Genomic DNA, 22,297 nt, shown 5'->3' with positions numbered 1-22,297 from the left:
GGATGAACACAGCAGGCCAAGCAGCATCATAGGAGCAGAAAGGCTGAAGGGTCAGAAATGATGAAGGGTCTAGGCCCGAAACGTCAGCCTTTCTGCTCCTATGATGCTGCTTGGCCTGCTGTGTTCATCCAGCTCTGCACCTTGTTGTCTAAGAAAGGAATCACATTGTTAAAACCTATTATTTTTATGTCTTTTTCAGTGCCCTCTTGTATGTTTCTTTCACATAGAATTATGTAGATTGCAAGTACAGAAAAGCACATTTGGTCCAACTAATCGGAGAAGTGTAGTCGAACAACACTTGAGAAGCTCAACACCAATCAGGACAAAGCTGTCTGTTTTAATGGCAACCAATTCACAACCTTCAACATTCACTCCCTCCTCCACCTCTGCACAATGGCAACAGTGTGTACTATCTTTAAGATGCAATTCAGGAACTCAACAAGGTTCCGCTGACAGAACCTTTCAAACCCACCATGTCTACAACCTGGAACGACAATATGTAGCAGATACATGGGAACACCGCCAGCTGAACTTCCCCTCCAAGCCATACACAATCCCAATTTGGAACTGTATTGCCATTCCTTCAACACTGTTCAACAGCAGTGAGACATGGAAAATCTGTGCTAGGCGGGAGAAAAAATTGATAAGTTTCCACCTTCACTGTCTCAGATGGTACTCTCTGCATCTCTTGGCAGGAAGAGGTTAGTGACTTAGAGTTCCTGGAGTGTGCTAATTCAATGAGCATATTGAGTTAGCAATGACATCTGCACTGGCTCAGTCATGTTCAGCAGATGGATAACGAGTGTGTAACAAAAGACCTTATATATTGGTCACTGGGATTTGACCTCCTAGGCATCCATACTTCTGCTACAAGGATGTCTGCAGGTGAGATATATAGATGGTGAATTTTGACAATGACAGTTAGGAGATAGTTGCTGATTGGAGGCTGACTGATTGGAAATGCATTGAAAGAGATGAACGTAAAGAGAAAGCTGACCTGCTGAGAAGGAGCCCCACAAAAGACAGAGGCCAAGGAATCATACACCTTCTCAGCCACTAGCTTCCTCTGTAGGGGAAATTTGGGCAATTGATTTCTAACTGATCAATGAGAAAAGTGTTGAATATAGTCTCAGTTCTCATTCACAACGTTCACTTGTGTACTTTATCCTTTTTGTACATTTGTTGGTATATGGCAAATAAAATGTAGCGTGTATTTTTTTGTCTGTTCATTTGAGGGATGTGGGCATTGCTGGCTGGGCCAACATTTCTTGTCCATCCCTAGTTGCCCTTGAGAAGGTGTTGATGAGCTGCCTTCTGTTGTAGGTTGACCCACAGTGCTACTAGGGAGGGAATTCCAGGATTTTGACCTAGCAACAGTGAAGGAATGGCAATATATTTCCAAGTCAGGATGGTGAGTGGCTTGGAGGGGAACTTCTGAGGGGTGGTGTTCCCATATATCTGTTGCTCTTGTCCTTCTTGATGGAAGTGGTTGTGGGTTTGGAAGGTGCTGTCTGAGGATCTTTGGTAAATTTCTGCAGTGCATCTCTAGATAGTACACACTGCTGCTACTGAGCGTTGGTGGTGAAGGGAGTGAATGTTTGTGAATGTAGTGCCAATCAAGTGGGCTGTTTTGTCCTGGTTGGTGTCAAGCTTCTTGAGTGTTGTTGGGGATGCATGTATCCAGGCAAGTGGGGAGTATTCCATCACACTCCTGACTTGTGCCTTGTAGATGGTGGACAGGTTTTGAGGATTCAGGAAGTGAGTTACTCACCGCAGTATTCCTAGCTTCTAGCCTGCTCTTGTAGCCACTGTGGTTATGTAGTGGGTCCAGTCGAATCTCCAATCAATGATAACACCCAGGCTGTTGATAGTGTGATATTCAGTGATGGTAACACCATTGAATGTCAAGGGATGGTAGTTAGATTGTCTTTTATTGGTGATGATGGTCATGCCCTGGCTTTTGTGTGGCGTGAATGTCACATGCCAGTTGTTAGCCCAAGTCTGGATATTGTCCAGATCTTGTTGCATTTGGACATGGACTGCTTCAGTATCTGAGGAATCACGAATGGTGCTGAACATTGTGCAATCATCGGCGATGACAGAGGGAAGATCATTGATGAAGCAGCTGAATATGGTTGGGCCTAGGGCACTAACCTTAAGGACATCCTGCAGAGATGTCCTGGAGCTGAGATGATTGACCTCCAACAACCACTACTGTCTTCCTATGGGTCAGGTATGATTCCAACTACTGGAGAGTTTGCCCCTGATACCCATTGATTCTAGTTTTGCCAGGGCTCCTTGATGCCACACTCAGTCGAATGTAGCCTTGATGTCAAGGGATGTCACTCTCACCTCACCTCTGGAATTCAGCTCTTTTGTCCATGTTTGAACCAAGGCTGTAATGAGGTCAGGAGCTGAGTGGCCCTGGCAGAACCCAAACTAGGCGTCACTGAGCAGGTGATTGCTGAGCAGGTGCTGCTTGATAGCACTGTTACTGACACCTTCCATCACTTTACTGATGATCGAGAGGAGACTGATGGGGCAGTAATTGGCCGGGTTGGATTTGTCCTGCTTTTTGTGTACAGACATACCTGGGTAATCTTTCACATTGTCGGGTAGATACCAGTGTTGTAACTGTACTGGAACAGCTTGGCTAGGGGAGCGGCAAGTTCTGGAGCACAAGTCTTCAGTACTATTGCCGGAATGTTGTCAGGGCCCGTAGCCTTTACAGTATCCAGTGTCTCCAACCGTTTCTTGATATCACGTGGAGTGAATTGAATTGGCTGAAGACTGGTATCAGTGATGCTGGGGACCACTGGAGGAGGCCGAGATGGATCACCCACTCGGCACTTCTGGCTGAAGATTGCTGTGAAAGCTTCAGCCTTATCTTTTGCACTGATGTGCTGGGCTCTTCCATCATTGAGGATGGGGATATTTGTGGAGCCTTCTCCTCCAGTGACTTGTTTAATTGTCCACCACAGCATTACAGCCTTGGTTCAAATATAGACAAAAGAGCTGAATTCCAGAGGTGAGTGTGAAATATTATTAATAATTGTGAGTGCTTTACTTGTTGGTTACTGAATGGAGGTAGTTGATTAGTAATAAGTAAATATTTGCACGTGAAATACATTAACTGCATTGTGTAAGCTTTCCAATAAAGTTAGTGCAAGTGGCTAAATGGTATTGCTACTGGTCACTTAAAATGACGGGAAGCAATTTCCACTGGACAAGCTTGGTCTAGCATAAGGAACAGATACCCTTGTGACTCAGAAGCAACAGTAACACCAGCCAACTTTAAGCAAGGAGCTGTGGGAATCCTTCTCCTGACTGATGCTACCAGATGACTGAGAAGATCTGATAAACAAAGAATGAGCTTATGCACTATTTATGCCAGTGACACTAACTGTTTATAGTCACCGATTTACATATCTATTCAGACAATTTTCAGAACACTTTAGTAACACAACAATAGTTTTTAAAGCACCAAAGGAGAGGAAGGGCACCAGAAAATAATGACAGGTAGAAGGTAAAATATCAGAGTCATAGAGTCATAGAAATGTACAGCCCTTCATATTCATGTACCCACTCAGATGCATTTTAAATGTTGTAATTGTACCAGCCTCCACCACCTCCTCTGGCAGCTCATTCCATATACGCACCATCCTCTCTATGAAAAAGTTGCCCTTAGGTCCCTTTTAAATCTTTCCTCTGTCACCTTAAACCTATACCGTCGAGTTTTGGACTCCCCTATCCTGGGGACAAACACCTTAGCTATTCACCCTATCCATGCCCCTCATGATTTTATTAACTTCTATAAGGTCACCCCTCAGCCTCTGACTCTCCAGGGAAAACAGCCCCAGCCTATTCATCCTCTCCCAACAAGTCTTTCCTATAGCAGGGAGACCACAACTGAACACAGTATTCCAAAAGTGGCCTAACCAGTGTCCTGTAAAGCTGCAACATGACCTCCCAACTCCTAAACTCAAGGCCATGGCCAATAAAGGCAAGCAACCAAATGCCTTCTTCACTATCCTTTATACCTGCGACTCCACTTTCAAGGAACTATGCACCTACACCCCAGTCTCTTTGTTGACAACACTACCCAGGACATTAATATGAAGTGTACAAGCCCGGCCCTGATTTGCCTTACCAAAATGCAGCACCTCATTTATTTAAATTAAACTTCATCTCCCACTCCTCAGTACATTGGCCCACCTAGAACATAGAACATAGAACATTACAGCGCAGTACAGGCCCTTCGGCCCTCGATGTTGCGCCGATCTGTGAAACCAATCTGAAGCCCATCTAACCTAAACTATTCCATTATCATCCAAATGTTTATCCAATGACCATTTAAATGCCCTTAAAGTGGGCAAGTCTACTATTTTTGCAGGCAGGGCATTCCACGCCCTTACTACTCTCTGAGTAAAGAACCTACCTCTCACATCTGTCCTATATCTATCACCCCTCAATTTAAAGCTATGTCCCCTCGTGCTAGCCATCACCATCCGAGGAAAAAGGCTCCCACTGTCCACCCTATCTAATCCTCTGATCATCTTGTATGTCTCTATCAAGTCACCTCTTAACCTTCTTCTCTCTAACAAAAACAGCCTCAAAACCCTCAGCCTTTCCTCATAAGACCTTCCCTCCATACCAGGCAACATCCTGGTAAATCTCCTCTGCACCCTTTCCAATGCTTCCACATCCTTCCTATAATGCGGTGACCAGAACTGTACGCAATACTCCAAGTGCGGCCGCACCAGAGTTTTGTACAGCTGCAACATGACCTCATGGCTCCCAAACTCAATCCCTCTACCAATAAAACATAACACACCCTATGCCTTCTTAACAACGCTATCAAATTTGGTGGCAACTTTCAGTGATCTATGCACATGGACACCGAGATCTTTCTGCTCATCCACACTACCAAGAATCTTACCATTAGCCCAGTACTCTGTATTCCTGTTACTCCTTCCAAAGTGAATCACCTCACACTTTTCCGCATTAAACTCCATTTGCCACCTCTCAGCCCAGCTCTGCAGCTTATCTATGTCCCTCTGTAACCTGCAACATCCTTCCGCACTATCCACAACTCCACCGACTTTGGTGTCATCCGCTAATTTACTAACCCATCCTTCTACGCCCTCATCCAGGTCATTTATAAAAATGACAAACAGCAGTGGCCCCAAAACAGATCCTTGAGGTACACCACTAGTAACTGAACTCCAGGATGAACATTTCCCATCAACCACCACCCTCTGTCTTCTTACAGCTAGCCAATTTCTGATCCAAACCGCTAAATCACCCTCAATCCCATGCCTCCGTATTTTCTGCAATAGCCTACCATGGGGAACCTTATCAAACGCTTTACTGAAATCCAAATACACCACATCAACCGCTTAACCCTCATCCACCTGTTTGGTCACCTTCTCGAAGAACTCAATAAGGTTTGTGAGGCACGACCTACCTTTCACAAAACCGTGTTGACTATCCCTAATCAAATTATTCCTTTCTAGATGATTATAAATCCTATCTCTTATAATCCTTTCCAACACTTTACCCACAACCGAAGTAAGGCTCACTGGTCTATAATTACCAGGGTTGTCTCTACTGATCAAGATCCCATTGTACTCTGTGATATCCTTCTTGGTTGTCCACTACACCACCAATTTTGGTGTCATCTGCAAACTTATTAACCATACTTCCTGTATTCACATCCAATTCATTTAGATAAATGACGAAAAGCAGTGTACCCAGCACCAATCCTTGCAGGATACCACTGGTCACAGGCCCCCAGTCCAAAAAGCAACCCTCCTCCACCACCCTCTGTCTCCTACCTTCAAGCTAATTTTGTATCCAAATGGCTATCTCTCCGTGGATTCCATGTGATCTAACCTTGCTAACCAGTCTACCGTGTGGAACCTTGTCAAACGCCTTGCTGAAGTCCATATAGACAAAGTCCACCACTCTGCCTTCATCAACCTTCTCACCAGTATGTAGAATACACATCTGAACCACTGGTCTATGGAAAACCTGTTTTCTTTCCACTTGGTGGGAGAACAATTTATTTTATTTTAATCCCTGTGCCAGTACAGATTCTCCATATATCCTTTGCAGAGTCCAGGAAATTAGGGACCTTTTCCTCCCCACTCTAAAGAGGATTATTGCTTGGAACTCTCTAACTAAAGTGGCCTCAAATTGCCCCAACCCATGAAATGGTCTGCACAGCTGGACCAATGTAATTGAGGTATCAAATTTAAACTCAATAATTTGGAAGAGCTAATGAAATCAGATGAGTTGAATCTAAAATGCTCCCTATAAGTAAGTACAACAGTTGAAGCTGGTTCAAACACATCAGATACGTACTGCCTCAGCCTACTGTAAAATCAAGGAAAAAAGTGTTGTGCTTGCAAAGCATGTTTGACAAAATTTGGCTGACTTCATCACAACTGAACCATAGAATGACACTGCACAGAAACAAAAATGTAACTATATAGGTGCTTAAAACAGAAAAGTAAATTGTTCTACTTGCTTTACTAGCCAAAAGTTTAATTCAGAATCTAAACTGGATGCAATTTTGTGTGTTTTAAATTAAAATGTTAAGGGAGGAAATTTATAAAACCAGGAAAATAGTGAAACATTTAAGACTTGCAACTGGAGCAGACTTTTTTATTGGCATATGAACAACTAGAAATTGTCATTATTTGCATGTTCCCCTGGAGCTTACTACTCTATTGATCTACAAGACTTGTAGGATATGCTTCAAGGCAACCTTTCTTCATCAATTTCAGCAATGTTGCTGATGCAAAACAAAACTGATTATAGAGAGAATTGGAATGTACACCATATTCCTGTAAAAACTCATGGCCAGACAAGAGGAGATGTATAACACTTGTCCAGGATCCCATTACCTTTTTCTGCCTGTCCTATTGATGAGTTCCTCCTGAAGTGCTAGTGCCGCCAGCCTTGCTGTATCAGCTCATCGCTCACCTAGATCAGACCATTAGTCTACATCATCGCATACTACCAGCAATACTTAGAAACCATGCACGGCTGTAAAGCAATCTAACCAGCTGCAGAGTTACACAGCACCAATGCATACAGTTAGTCATTCAGCATCTGTTAGAATTTATGTACAGTTTCGTAATGACTTAGTGGGTAAATGCATTATATAGGGCAATACTTTGTAGATGATCAGGCCCCTGTGGCTAGCCCAACCTAAGATCTACAAGTGCTAACAGATGGAATGAATGAAGTGGTGAGAGTTTACAGATGAAAACAAATGCAAAAAAGTCAAAACTCATAAAGATTGGAAGAAGTAACAGTGGGAAAGTGGAGGTCATAGTGAATAGTTAATAGCTGCAACAAGTATCACAAATTAGCACCTGGGAAAGATCTTATTAGAAGATGCACTGCCAATTACTAAATCAAAGTTAGTATAACAGCAAAAAAATATTCCAAACAAGAGAAACTGTTAGGCATGGGAATAAGTAGAGATCTCAGTAAAAGAATTGTTAAGACTGTGATTTAGAGAGCTTTGTCGCACAGACCGGAAACATTGACCTTGAGAAAAGCAGAAATCCAAAGATAAGAAAGTTGTGATGTGTTTCTGTAGAAGGATGGACTGTGACACTTAGAGAAAACAAAAGCACAATGAAGAGGTTATTTGAGTGGTGGAGGAGGAAAGATCATCAGTGAAGGTCTGCAAGAAAAGTAAACAAGCCTACAATAGCCATATACTAAGGCACGATGATTTGCTGAAGCAGGTAATTAAGGGGGATTGGAAGGATATTGACTAAATGGAGAAAGCAAATCATAATTTTAGATACCTTGAAATTGAAAATGGGAGGCTCTTCTGTGTAACTGAATAGGAAAGTGCAAAACTATGAAGTGCAGAGAAGCAAGCAAAGGAATTATTCTTCAGCAGATTGTTACTTCACTGATCCATTTAGACCAGGCCCAAGTTAAATGTGGCTCAGTAGTAGCTCTCTCACCTCAGCAAGAGGCTGTCAATTCAAGTGCACATGAGCACTAAATTCTATGTGTAGTTTTGTGGGACTATTGAAAGTCCTTGCCTTCTGTGAAACCAAGATCTCATGAAGATGACAGCTGATGGTACATGGACTAGGGACACTGCTTTCAAATTTTGGACAAAAGATGTAGGCATGAAGTGAAGAAGAATATTTTTATACAGCTAGTGGTAATGTTTTGAACTTGTTATCCACAAGGGAGGTATAAGCAAAGGTGATGAATGATTTCAAGAAGAATTTGAAAGGATTTGAACGAAACAACCTTACAGGATTCTGGGAAAGAGTGGGTGAATGGGACTGACTTAATTGCTCTTCTGACTCTTACAGCAAGATCCGCCCAGTCTCTTGACAAAGATTTCCAATACTTATCTTTCAATTAACATCACTAAAAAAATGAAATTTCCCATTGCTTTTGCACAACCTTGCTGTACCCAAATTGACTGCTGATTATCCTGCATTATAACAGTGACTAAGCGTCAAAAAATACTTTACTGGATGAGAATGCTTTGGGACTTCTTTATCCCAGCTCACATCTCAACGTTACCAATCAGTTCAGCTCCTCTGGGCTAGACAGAGAGACAAAAATAGGAGAGGGGGAGATATATCTTTGACAATTCCATTTTGGGCCACTATCCAGTAACTCCTGCTGCTAATGTAGATGTAAGGCAGAAGGGATTCTGCCGTGTTGCAATCCTTGGGTAAACACCAGGGCTGTCAAGTACCACCCTTTAGAACAGAAAGAAAGATAATTCACTCACAGATAATAAGAACTGCTGATGCTGGAGTCAGAGATAACACAGTGCGCAGCTGGAGGAACACAGCAGGCCAGGCAGCATCAGAGGAGCAGGAAAGCTGACGTTTCGGGTTCAGGACCCTTCTTCAGAAATGGGGGAGAGGGATGGGAGCGGGGAAATAAATAGAGAGAGGAGGGATGGGGGCTGGGGAAGGTAGGTGGGATGGTGATAGGTGAGTGCAGGTAGGCAGTGGTGGGGATTGGTCAGTGAGGTGGGAGGCCCTCCCCACACCTATCTGCCTTCCATCAGGAACGCTCTCTCTGCAGCTCCCTTGTCCGCTCCACACTCCCCACTAGCCACACCACCCCCGGCACCTTTCCCTGCAACTGCAGGAGGTGCTACACCTGTCTCTACACCTCCCCCTCACCTCCATCCAAGGAACCAAAAAAACCTTCCACATCAGACAGATGTTCACCTGCATATCCGCTCATGTGGTCTACTGCATCTGTTGCTCCCAATGTGGCCTCCTCTACATCAGGGAGACCAAGTGGATGCTCGGAGACCGCTTTGTGGAACACCTACACTTAGTTAGCGATAAATGACTGCACCTCCCAGTCGCAAACCACTTCAACTCCCCCTCCCAGTCCCTGGACGACATGTCCTTCTTGGGCCTTCTCCAGTGTCACAACGATGCCACCTGGAAACTGGAGGAGCAACATCTCATATTCCGCATTGGGAGCCTACAACCCAATGGTCTCAATGTGGACTTTACCAGTTTCAAAATCTCCCCAACCCCGGTCTCATCCCATGGCCAACCCTCCCTCTCAATCCCACCTCCTTGACCAGACACAACCCGTCCGTCTTCTCTCCCACCTATCTGTTGCTCCCACCCCACTGAGCAATCCCCACCACTCCCTACCTGCACTCACCTATCACCATCCCATCCATCTTCCCCAGCCCCATCCCACCTCTATTTATTTCAGAGCTCCCTTCCTCCACCCCCATTTCTGAAGAAAGGTCCCGGCCTGAAACGTCAGCTTTCCTGCTCCTCTGATGCTGCCTGGCCTGCTGTGTTCCTCCAGCTCCACACTGCATTATCTAAGAAACATAATTAGTGAGGTTGGGTGGGAGGGGGGGGGCGGTGGCACTTTAAACCCAACATCTTTGACTTCTGTATACACCTCTTAATCTGGTGACTGTTTCTTACAACCTGGTACCCAGGTGACAAATTTGCAATCCTTTGCTCTAGAAACACAGAGACAGAAGTTTTGAAAATTAGGGGAGAATTTAAAACAGCAATGAGTGCATTGCTAACTCATGCAAAATTCAGACAATGCCAGTGAAATAACTCATCAGCAGTAAGAAAAAAGGTAAAAAGAAAACGAAAGTACAGCAGTTGTGTTCCGTGAAGCAATCAAGCAGAGCAAAACATCACAGCTAATAAAATAACAGAATCCATCAGTAACACATTGCTGAGATGGAATACTGCATCCCACACATCCAGACATCATGGTCACACGTTAGATTCAAAACAAAGGACAACACTAAAGTCAAATAGAGACAATACAGTGTGGAGCTGAAGGAACACAGCAGGCCAGGCAGCATCAGAGCAGCAGGAAAGTTGATGTTTTGGGTCGGGACCCTCCTTCAGAAATGGGGAGCAGGAAAGGAACTGGAAAATAAATAGAGAGAAGAGGGGTGGGGCTGGGGAAGGGAGGTGGGATTGTGATAGGTGAATGCAGGTCGGGAGTGGTGGGGATTGGTCAGTGGGATGGATGGGGCAGATAGGTAGAAGAGAAGATGGACAGTTGTGTCAGGTTAGGAGGTGGGATTGAGAGGGAGGGTTGGACATGGAAACGAGGCCGCGGGTGGGCAGATCTTAAAACTGGTAAATTCCATGTTTAGGCCATCGGGCTGTAGGCTCCTGAGGTGGAATATGGAGGTGTTGCTCCTCCAGTTTGTGGGTGGTGTCATTTTGAACATTCACTTTGGGCATGTGTGTGTGTGTATGTGTGTATATGTGTGTGTGTGTATGTGTGTGTGTGTGTGTATGTCTGTGTGTGAGTGTGTCTGTGTGTGAGTGTGAGTGTGAGTGTGTGAGTGTGTGCGCGTATATGTGTGTGTGTGTGTGTGTGTGTGTGTGTGTGTCAATGCAATGAATTGACTGTTGAAATCAGTTATTAATAAAGAGGGCACTAAAAAGTGCCAAGCAGAGAGGTAACTAATAAAATCCTTTCTTGCCTTTTCAGATCAGAAGCACAGCTAGAGGGTGAAAAGGAAAAGTCTCCAAGTCACTGATCACTGAAGAAGGAGGTAGGGACTGGGGCAGGCCTAAGGAGTTGGGTCTAACTAACTCTGGCCTTGGTTTACCTCTGGTGGGGACACAGTTCGAGCTGGCCTCATTGGAATTCCCAGAAAATCGGGGTTGCCTTTCGGCCTGGGATTTTGTTTTGTCCTCCTTGCTCAGCCTGCTTCATGGATAGGTTTTACTGGAGGTGAACTATGGAGACCGGAGTGTGTTTGTCCAGCACGGACCCTCTCAATCAACAAGCACCAACCCTCCCTCCCTACACAGTTACACATGAACTTAATTTCACACATCCCAAAGTTACTCACTTACTCGCCCACTCTTTAGTTACTCACCGATCTAATGCTCCAGTCACTCACTCACATTTCCACCCCATCAGTCACTCACTTACTGACCCACTCATCCAGTCAGTCTGTCTGTCATGTACCCATACTCCAACTCAACCAGTCACTCATTCACCCATCAAGCCCTTCAGACCCCTGCCCCTGTGACTCCTGACTCTCACCCAAGCCCTGCCCCGTGATTCCCTGACTCTCATTCAACTCCCTCCCAGTTGGCCACACCCATGCCAGTCCCACTTCACGACCACCCCACCCATCTCTCATTCCACTGCACTCCCCACAACCTGCATCCCTCCTAACTCCTGCGCTGACTCTCACTCTGCTCCCTCTTCCACCTTAACTGATCCCCATTCCACTAAACCATGGCAGCCTGGTCAACTCTTAATCCTCTGACTCTCATTCACACCAACCACTCTCACAGCCAGCCTGATACGTAAACAGCTCCAACTAATGCCCCTCACCACTGACTGTCATTCTGCCCAACTCTCATCCCACCTTCCAGCATTTGGAAGGGCAAGGTCTGATTAAGGATGGTCAGCATGGCTTTGTGTATGGGAAATCATGTCTCACAAATTTGATTAGGCTTTTTGAAGAGCTGACCAAGAAGATAGATGAAGTCACAGCAGAAGATGTTGTCTACATAATTAGTAAGGTTAGATCACATGGGATCTAGGAAGAATTAGCCAATTGGATACAAAATTAGCTTGATGGTAGGATGCAGAGGATGGGGCCAGAAGGTTGTTGTTCAGACTGGAGTCCTGTGACCAGTGGTGTGCCTCAAGGATCGGTGCTGGGTTCACTGTTGTTTGTCATTTATGTAAATGGTTTGGATGAGAATATAGAAGACATGGTTAGTAAGTTTGCAGATGACACGAAAATTTATGGTATGTGGACAGTGAAGAAGGTTATCTCAGAGTACAACAGGATCTTCATCACCTGTGCCAGTGGGCTGAGGAATGGCAGATGGAATTTAATGCAGATAAGTGCAAGATGTTACATTTTGATAAGAGAAATCAGGGCAGGACAATTCATAGTAGGGCCCTGGGGAGTACTGTTGAATAGAGAGACCTAGGGGTGCAGGTACATTGTTCCTGAAGTGGTGTCACAGGTAGACATGGTGGTGAAGGAGACGTTTGGCATGCTTGCCTTCATGAATCAGAGCAATGAATACAGGAATTGGAACACTGTGTTACGACTTTACAAGAAACTGGTAAGGCTACATTTGGAGTAGTGCATCCAATTCTGGTTGCCATGCTATAGGAATGATGTTATTAAACTGGAACGGGTGCAAAAAAGATTTACCAGGATTTTCTGAAGAAGGGTCCCAACCCGAAATGTTAACTTTCCTTCTCCTCAGCTGCCTGGCCTGCTGTGTTCCTCCAGCTCCACAGAGTTGTCTCTGACTCCAGCATCTGCAGTTCTTGCTATCTCAGGGTGATTTACCAGGATGTTGCTGGGACTGGAAGGTTTGACTTATAAGAAGAGGGCTGGTTAGGCTGGGACTTCTATCCTTGGAATGTCAGAGGCTGGGGGGTGACCTTATTGAAGTTTATAAAATCATGACAGCCATGGATAGGGTGAATAGCCAAGATTTTTTCCCCAGGGTAGGGGAGTCCAAAGCTAGAGGGCATAGGTTTAAGGTGAGAGAGGCCACTTTTTCACAAGAGAGGGTGGTGTGTGTATGGAATGAACTGTCAGGGGTAGAGATAGGTACAATTGCAACATTTAAAAGACATTTGGACAAATAAACAAATACGAAAGGTTCAGAGGGATATGGGCCAAATGCAGGCAAATGGGACTAGTTCAGTTTCGGAAACCTGGTCAGCATGGATGAGTTGGGCTGAAGGCCTTGTTTCTGTGCTATATGACTCCATGACTCTATAACTCTACATGACACCAACACCCTCCCATGGGCCGACTTTCAGTACCCTCCTCCTCAAAACATAGTCTTCCTGAAAGCCTCCAAGGGTCTATTCCCCAGACTCACTGTTGCTGCTTCAGGCTCTGAGCTTCATGAAACCACTCACATTGTTCACCAGTGAGCATTTCAGCAACAAATATAGAAGTGTCCCCTGATTACAGGTGCAACTCCTCACAAAATCTTTCACTTCCACTGCCTGTACTTTGAACAGAGACCAGCCACCTGTTGGGTGAGCCTATTTTTCATATACACGAGAGAGCAGAGATTAGTTTGGTCTCATCTGAAAACCAGTACCTCTGACAGTGCGTATGCTCTCACTACTGAACTGGGAATGGCAACCTTAATTATGAACTCAAGTTTCCAGAATGGGACATGGACCCATGATGCTCTATCCCAGAGGCAAGAGTCCTTGCCACAGAAGCATAGGTGACAGTTTCAAATTTTTCAGTCTGTAAATTCCTCCAGCCTTTGAGGTCTCCGCATCCTTCCAATTCTTGTCTCTTGTGCACCCCAATTTACTGGGGACCAAACTTTCAGTTGAATTGGCGTTAAGTTTTGTAAATTTCCTTCCAAAACATCTCACATAGCTCTCCTCCCATGAGATGCTACTAAAAACCTTCCTCTTTGACTAAGCTCTTGGTTGATTACGCTGATCTCTCCTTTAATAGCTCAGTGTCACAAATGCCTGGAAAGCACCTCAGAACATTTCATTGTTTTCAATGCAGTTTATAAATGTAAGTTGTTGTTGGGGTTAATTGCCCTGAGAAAATGGAGTGAAAAGTCAAAAGAAAGAGGAATAAGGCAATCAAATTAAATTTCTGTAAGGCTGACAGTGAAGCCTGGTGGGTTATTGCCCTTCAGCCTAACAGTGACAAATTATTTAACCAAAGCAAATATAAACTAGTCATGGACACAAAATAAAATGTGATACAGCAGACCAGTAACTCTGCGACTTACATGAAACTGCAGTGACTGCAGAAAAATTCAATCTGTGCTTTACATTATTTCAATTTTCTTCTTCTGAAGGATTGAGGAAAATGAAGAAAAGATATCATTGTGGGTTAAGGACTGCACAATATCTAAAAACAATCCATTTCCAAACATTTCTGGTGAAACAAAGGAGAACAATTTTTAAACGTGCTGATTGTAAAGTGGGTCTTAGACATAGACTAAATGAAAATCTCACAGAAAATGTATTAATACAAGTCTCAGCTCAGAACTTACACAGCTTCCCTATTCTTATTCCTACTGTAAGCGTTCCCTCACTTCATTCTCTGTCAGACTTTCCTGTTCCACAGCAAAAAAACATTACTGCCTCTTGCCAACCCCGTGATAATTCTCACACACTGAAAGCTCCTTTCTTCACAGAAGTGCATTTGGAAAGCAAAATTCCCACAAGTGCTTGCTATCCAGTGCAACTACACATCTGTGTTTTTTATACTCAGCTTCCATAATGTAACCACTAGAGTGGGGAGGGAAAAGGAAGTGCAACGTTCCCTACCCAGGACTCAGAATGAATTTCAAGCTAAAGTACCACCTTCATTAAAAAGGATTTTTAGATTTATGTCCCCTTATTGCATGATTCAGACTAGATAAGTACAGTTGGTGAAGGTCATTCACTCCATCTTAGGTTGGAACCTACAATTCTCTCTCAATCAAAGCACACGAGGGACTTGCTTTGCCAAAGGAAGCTAATCTGCCTATTGTGCCTGAGCTGCTTCTCTGACAGAGCTACCAATTAAACGCCACACTTTAGCTCTTTCTAAATAGCTCTGTGTACAATCTCTCAGATGTATTTAACCAATTTCCTTTTGAATGTTACAATTGAATCTGCTGACAACAACTTTTCAGGCAGTAATTCCAATCATAACACCTCACTGTGTAAAACTATGCCCCTAGTTACTTTCCTCAATCCCCTTAAATTGGTTTCCTCCCAATTATTAACACTTGCACCTACTTTACTGTCCAGTTCAAGATGGCGATGGAGTAGAACGCTCCATAGAATCATCACAGAATCCCTACAGTGTGGAAGAAGACCATTCGGCCCAGCGAGTCCACACCGACCCTCAGAAGACCATCCCTTCCTGACCTATACCCTATCACTGTAACTCTGCATTTTCCATGTCTAACCCACCTGACCTGCACATCTTTGGATTGTGGGAGGAAACTGGAGGACCTGGAGGAAACCCACTCAGACTCGGGGAGAATGTGCAAACTCCACACAGACAGTCGCCTGAGGCTGGAATCAAACCCGGGTCCCTGGCGCTGTGAGGCAGCAGTGCTAACCACTGCACTCAGGCCTTAAGAAGCCTTCAAACAAGAAGCATCTATCACAATCTCTTCTCTCTCTCTCTGAATGAAAACAACAAGACCTGAAGACTCTCAAAAGAAAGTATTCTAATGCAAGAGAAGACCAGGGTCCTTCTAATCAGCTTTTAAATCAAAGATCAACCATTGCTCTACAGACAACATTATGTCACCATCACTAAAAAAAAATCAAAAGAACTGTGAGAAATAACTCAAATCATCTTGACTCTTGAAGCAGAGAATTTTTTTTTTCCTGTCTACATATTTCCATCTGTAATATTTGTCACACCTTGTTGAATAATGGGGCTCAATGTCAGCACATTCTTCTCAATTGCGTTATGACAGGTGGACGTAGGTAGGCTTTTGTTAGGTAGGGAATCAAAGATCACTGGGGGAAATGGGAATGTGGAATTCTGAACACAAACAGATCAACCACAATCTTATTGAGTGGCGGAGAATGTTTGAAGGTACAAGTGACCTACCAAGCTCCAAATCCATACGGTTGTATGTATGAAGTGCATCCCCCATATTTTAATGCATCTGCAAAGAAACTCTTGATATTGGTCTGAAATTTCTGTTTTACTCACCAATTGCCTTAAACATAGAAACATAGAAGATAGGAGTTGGGTGAGGCCATTCAGCCCTTTGAGCCTGCTCCGCCATTCATCTCGATCATGGCTGATCATCCAACTCAATAGCCTAATCCTGCTTTTGCTCCATAAACTTTGATCCTATTCGCCCCAAGTGCTATATCTAGTTGCCTCCTGAATACATTCAATGTTTTGGCATCAATTACTTCCTGTGGTAATGAATTCCACAGGCTCACACTCTTTGGGTGAAGAAATGACTTCTCATCTCCGTCCTAAATCGTCTACCTCAAATCCTCAGACTGTGACCCTTGATTCTGCACACACCCACCATCGAGAACACCCTCCCTGCATCTACCCTGTCCAGTCCTGTTAGAATTTTATACATCTCGATGAGATCCTCCCTCATTCATCTGAACTCCAGTGAAAACAATCCTAACCTAGTCAACCTCTCTTCATACACTGGACCTGCCATCCCCGGTAACAACCTGGTAAACCTTCGCTGCATTCCCTCGAGAGCAAGAGCATCCTTTCTCAGAAAAGGAGACCGAAACTGTACACAATTTTCTAGGTGTGGTCTCACCAAGGCCCTGTATAACTGCAACAACACATCCCTGCTCCTGTACTCGAAACCTCTCGCAATGAAGGCCAACATATCATTTGCCTTCTTTATCACCTGCTGTACCTGCATGCTTACCTCCAGCAACTGGTGCACAAGGACACCCAGGTCCCACTGCACACTCCCCTCTCCCAATTTACAGCCATTCAGGTATAATCTGCATTTTTATTTTTGCTTCCAAACTGAATAATGTCACATTTACCCAAATTATACTGCATCTGCCATTAATTTGCCCATTGACCCAACCTGCCCAGATCATGCTGAAGGATCTCTACATCCTCGTCACAGTTCACCCTCCCACTCAACTTGGTATCATCTGCAAATTTGGACATGTTACATTTTGATCCCTCATGCAAATCATAAATATGTATTGTGAATATCTGGGGACCCAGCACCGATCCCTGTGGCACCCCACTAGTTACTGCCTGCCAATTTGAAAAGGACCCATTAATTTCTACTCTTTGTTTCCTCTCTGCCAACCAGTTTCCTATCCATCTCAATACACTTCCCGCAATCCCCTGCGTTTTAATCTTGCACAATAATCTCTTATGTGGGACTTTGTCAAACGCTTTCTGAAAGTCCAAATATACCACATTGACTGGCTCCCCTTTGTCAACTCTACTGTTACATCTTTGTAGAATTCCAACAGATTTGTCAAGCATTATTTCCCTTTCATAAATCCATGCTGACTGGGACTGGTCCTGCCACTACTTTCTTAAATCAACATTTCATTTTGAAGTTACCTGTTGCATTTTTCTTTTCCATACCATTCCTTATCTTATACAACACTACAAGGTCACAGCTCAGGCAACCAGTTTCTTCAGGTTTACCTCATACCTCAGATCTGTGACTAGAAATCATGCAGAGTTTGTCTCTGAACTTGCTCCCCCCAGAGTTTGAATGTCTCCTTCTGTTTTTGGTAACCAGAATAGGGACAGTACGCAAGATGTAGCCCATCAGAGGACTGCATGTTTTTAGCGTGATTTCTTCTAAATTGTGCTCTATACTTTTGGCCAAATATAGCCTGACATCCTTAATAACATTGTTGATTGCTACTTTATGATGATCTATACATCAAACACTAAAACTTACAAGAATCAAAGATCTCTCTTCACTTCATCCTGAACAATTACAACATCAGAAGTTGATATTGACAGGGGGCTGGGAGCATTGAGGCCAGCAGTGGGGGCATTAGCTATCATCCCTGCGAATTTTGGCTCAGGTTCAAAAATCTTCTCCTCCTAATTACAAAGTTGAGCAAATATATTTGAAATACTAATTTTTTTTGATTTTGGTCCCTTTAAGAATGGCTTGTTAGGCCCCATATAAATCAGGTCGTCCTGATTGCTTTGCTGCTGACTGCTTCAGGGCAAATTAACCGTGCAGTGGGGGCTACAAATTGGTATCAGATTACTTATATGGACATCTAAAGGACCTAATGCCTTTTTCAGGTCTGGATACATGGATGGGCTGACCCTTTGGCAATACAGTGTGCAGTGGATTACAAGTCTGTAACACGTGTATGACTTATGTCTACTCTGTTGGAAAATCGACTCCCAATAAATGGGAATCACACAGGAAAATGTAGTCTTTTGGCTGAACCCAGCCATCTTCTTGTTCTCCTAATTCCTTGTAGCAAAAATTAAGTGCTTTTTTTAAGTATTCTAATACAGAATTCAGATCTCTAGCAGATTTATAGCTAAACACTGAACCACATCTCCCCTCCGCCAGTCATACTGTGGGTGGGTCAGCTAAATTAACAAACGCATCAACAGCCACATGCTGCAGAGATATATCTGAACAGTGTATTGTGGGGGGATTTCCCCAACTCACCACATCTGCAACGTCTTAATTATTAATTTAAGACTATCTCGGCAAGTCTGTCTTGTTTTATCTTTCAAGGATTGAAGAGTGAGGGGATGATCCATGGGAGATTAATTATAGAGTCAGGAAATCTCAGGTACTCAAGCCAAGCTACAGCAGTGAAATCACTTATCCACAAAGCTAGAATGGAGCATCTTCACAAATTAAAAAAAAGCTTCTTTTTTTTCTATACAAGCCAGACAAAAACACAAATTGTACAATGTACTGGAAACGATTAAGAGTGACAGTGGTCTACTGGACCCATGCCAAAATAACAGAACTGCACTTAGTATTCACCTCAGAATACCTGCATTCAGTCATTTGCCCAGAGCAACCAAAACTTATTGTCACAATGAATATGATAATCTGACACTTGCTTTGCCAGGCAACTATACAAATCCCCACTGTATTCCTACTGAACTGGCAAAATACAATATTAAGTAAGGATTAAGTGAACATTTGGCAGTGAGCTATTAAGATCTGATCAATACAAACACAAAGAGAATGAGCAATCATTCTCTGTAATTCATGTATTAACATGCAGACATTTTGTTGAAATAGTGCACTGATGTTGCTTTTAAACAATGACACTCATTGTGATGAATGCCCTTCAGACTGTTTTAAAACTAAACACTCAAAAGCAAGGAGATGATTTAAATATTATTTTTGCTCATTCCTTCCTCCTAAACCATTACAAGCTCTCCTCCCACTGAACATTCACTATCACCTCTCTTAAAGGCACTGCCACTTGCTGGAGTATAGTTCCATCAAGGCTATCAGCTCTCCAGAACCTTGCCTGTAAATATATCTGCTCACCCATACTCTGCAGTGTTTTTCCCAGGGAGTGTACTCAGACAGTCTTTACTCTGTTAACCCATACTCATTCACATTAAGTTGCATCTGATACTTGCCTATCCATTCTCTAACCTATACGCTGAAGACTCTTGGAGTCTGTCTTTCTGTTTATCAGCATCTTATTTTTGTGTTGTCCTCATTAGAGAGATTGATATAAACCAATCACTGAGCCCACAGTTGTCCATTTCCAAATTGAAAACCTATTTATTTCAATTTTTGATTCCTGCCCAATGAAGAACTTTCTATCCAAGCGCTCTTCTTATTTCCGCTTATTAAAAACACCTGAATTCTTTGATAAAGCCTCTTGTGAAATATCTTACAGAGCCACTTCAAAAGAAGTCGGTCGTTCTTAATATTAAAAAAATTGAACGTGAGCAAATCTGGCTGACTGGCCATGATTAACCTATATTTCTATTTTTTATCTATAGTACTGAGACTCATTTTGGTCTTTAAATTGTCACATTCAGTATTTTCTGGAGAAAACGCATTTTTCCTCTGCACTCCCCACCTTGTACCATTTTCCTCTATTTTCTTTTTGTGGCTTGGAATTGCCTAAATTTATAAAATGTACACTTGCCACTGTTAATGCCAAGTTTCCCATTTTAAATAGGGGAGAAAATTTGATTAGTTCTGTCTGCTGGTGCAGTGTCTAGGAAATCATCAAGAGCACAATAGATGTTTCAATGCGCGAGAAAAATCTAAAGCCTGCTGAGGAGTCAGGAATATTCTGAAAGGTAAGGATAAAATGTTTTGATACTTTTCAATATCACCATTAGGTGTTTTATTGTAATGTTTTCAATAAGTGAATCATCACAGGAATCTTTCCTGCAAAGTTAAGTTGACCCTTACATTGGCCAGCATTATTCTTCATATGCATTACTGTAATTTTCAATGTGAGAAGTCCTACAAATTCAAAAAATGTCTGCTGTTATGTGTATATGTTATGATTTAATTGGAAAGGAAGGTATGGCTTTTTAAAAACTGAATTGCTTCTAATGGCATATTCTAATGGCATAAAAATGGTTTGCACCTGTTCTCACTATTTATTTACACACACTCTGCTTTCAAGTGGAAATCGATATCTTTTCTATCAGTAATGTGGAAGACTTTGATATGACTATTGTGAATGCTTGGCTGTGTGGCAAAAGCGATTGGTTTTATTCAGCCAAGCATTATTGAAACATCTACCAGCCTATAATGTCTTTGATGCAATTTCTTGTTTGTTTACAAACTTAATAAGCACTTAGAAAAGTATAACGTTTGGTTCAGTAGCAATTGAGAATAGATAGGAGGCATCGAGGTAACATGCTGGCATGGGGAATAATGTGGCGTGGGACACAGTGATAATGTGTGGTGGAATGGGAAAAATGTGGAGGGCATCTGGGAATATGAGGTAGAATGGGTGGGCAGGAGAGGTGACTGGTTGAGGATTGTTGTTTAGAAGACCTTTTAATCTACCTTCACTCACCTCCATCTTCCATATCATTAGCCTTAATTGTATCACCTGCATCTTTAATGATTTCATTTCTCTTAAAGAATTCATTCATGGTGTGAATATTGTTGGTAAGGGCAACATTTTTTTAGGACTTTTAATTACTATTTAGAAGTTGGTACTGAGCTCCCTTCCTGAACACTACTAAGTGACTTGCTGGGCTATTTAGGGCCTGTTTACAGTCAACCATATTATTGTGATACAGAGTCAAATGTAGAGCAGACAAGCAACTTTCCCTCCTTTAAGTTAATAAACAGTAAGGTTTTTACAAGAAATTTTTAGTTTCATGGTTATCATCACTGATTTTATTCCAGACTTATTAAACTGAATTTAAATTCCCCAGCTACCACAGTGGGAATTGGAAACATGCTTTCAAATCATTCGTCCACTCCTCTGAATTATGGGTCCAGTAATTGCTATGCTACTTTACCCCTTATCAATTACCACTAATCAATTTGTTGATTAAGGTTAGATTTTTATAGGAATATATTTTTCACTCTTATGCATCTTGTATTTGAGGAAATATTTTGTTCTGTTGATTACATTTCTGTCAAGTTCATTTTGCCAAGTGTATCCATCCCCCTTGGGACCAATAGGGTAAAAAAACTCAAACTTCCCAAATACCCCAGTAGAAGAAAGTGATGGACAGGATTTTCTTTCTTTGCACTTTTACCTTAACAATCAAACTCAAATCTACATAGATTAAAAATTAAATAATGGACGTTATATTTGTCGAAACTAATAATTACACGTGGTGGGGAAGAAGGCGTTTGGCAGAACAGGATGGGTCACTGGACCCAAAACGTGAACTCTGATTTTTCTTCACAGGTGCTGCCAGACCTGCTGAGCTTTTCCAGCAACTTCTGCTTTTGTTAAGGGTTTAGAGGGATATGGGCCATATGCTGGCAAATGGGACTAAATCAGTTTAGGATATCTGGTCAGCATGGACAAGTTGAACCGAAGAATCTGTTTCTATGCTGTATATCTCTATAACTCTATGATTTAACACTGATACAACAAAGAGAGATCTCATGGAATTTTCAAGCTGTCCCTTCAGCATATCATTAATCTCAGCCACGGATTCCTAAAAAATACTCTTTTTCACACCTAGAGCTTCAGTTGCCTTACTCACACAGAAGTAATGTCTGAAGACACAGCCCATGCAATGTCTACCAAAGGATACACCTTTCCTGATCCTTCACAGCTGTCATAACTATGGGTCAGAACCCTGAAGTCATAT

The 22,297-nt window shown here is 42.8% G+C and overlaps 1 protein-coding gene across 1 annotated transcript in view; it reads right to left on the bottom strand.

Moving 5' to 3' along the window:
• LOC125485893 (ran GTPase-activating protein 1-like) overlaps positions 1-21,112 on the bottom strand; it is a 386,685-nt gene extending 365,573 nt beyond the window's left edge. The window contains exon 1 of the mRNA XM_048611074.1: positions 21,034-21,112. Within this exon, the coding sequence (XP_048467031.1) occupies positions 21,034-21,112 (79 nt within the window). The remainder of the gene's footprint in view (positions 1-21,033) is intronic.
• Between the last annotated feature and the right edge of the window lie 1,185 nt (positions 21,113-22,297).

This window comes from Rhincodon typus, chromosome 23 (assembly GCF_021869965.1).
Source record: "Rhincodon typus isolate 14 chromosome 23, sRhiTyp1.1, whole genome shotgun sequence".
NCBI classification, from domain to species: domain Eukaryota; kingdom Metazoa; phylum Chordata; class Chondrichthyes; order Orectolobiformes; family Rhincodontidae; genus Rhincodon; species Rhincodon typus.
Note: the sequence above shows the minus strand (reverse complement) of the source record. Positions and strands in the feature narration are given on the sequence as shown.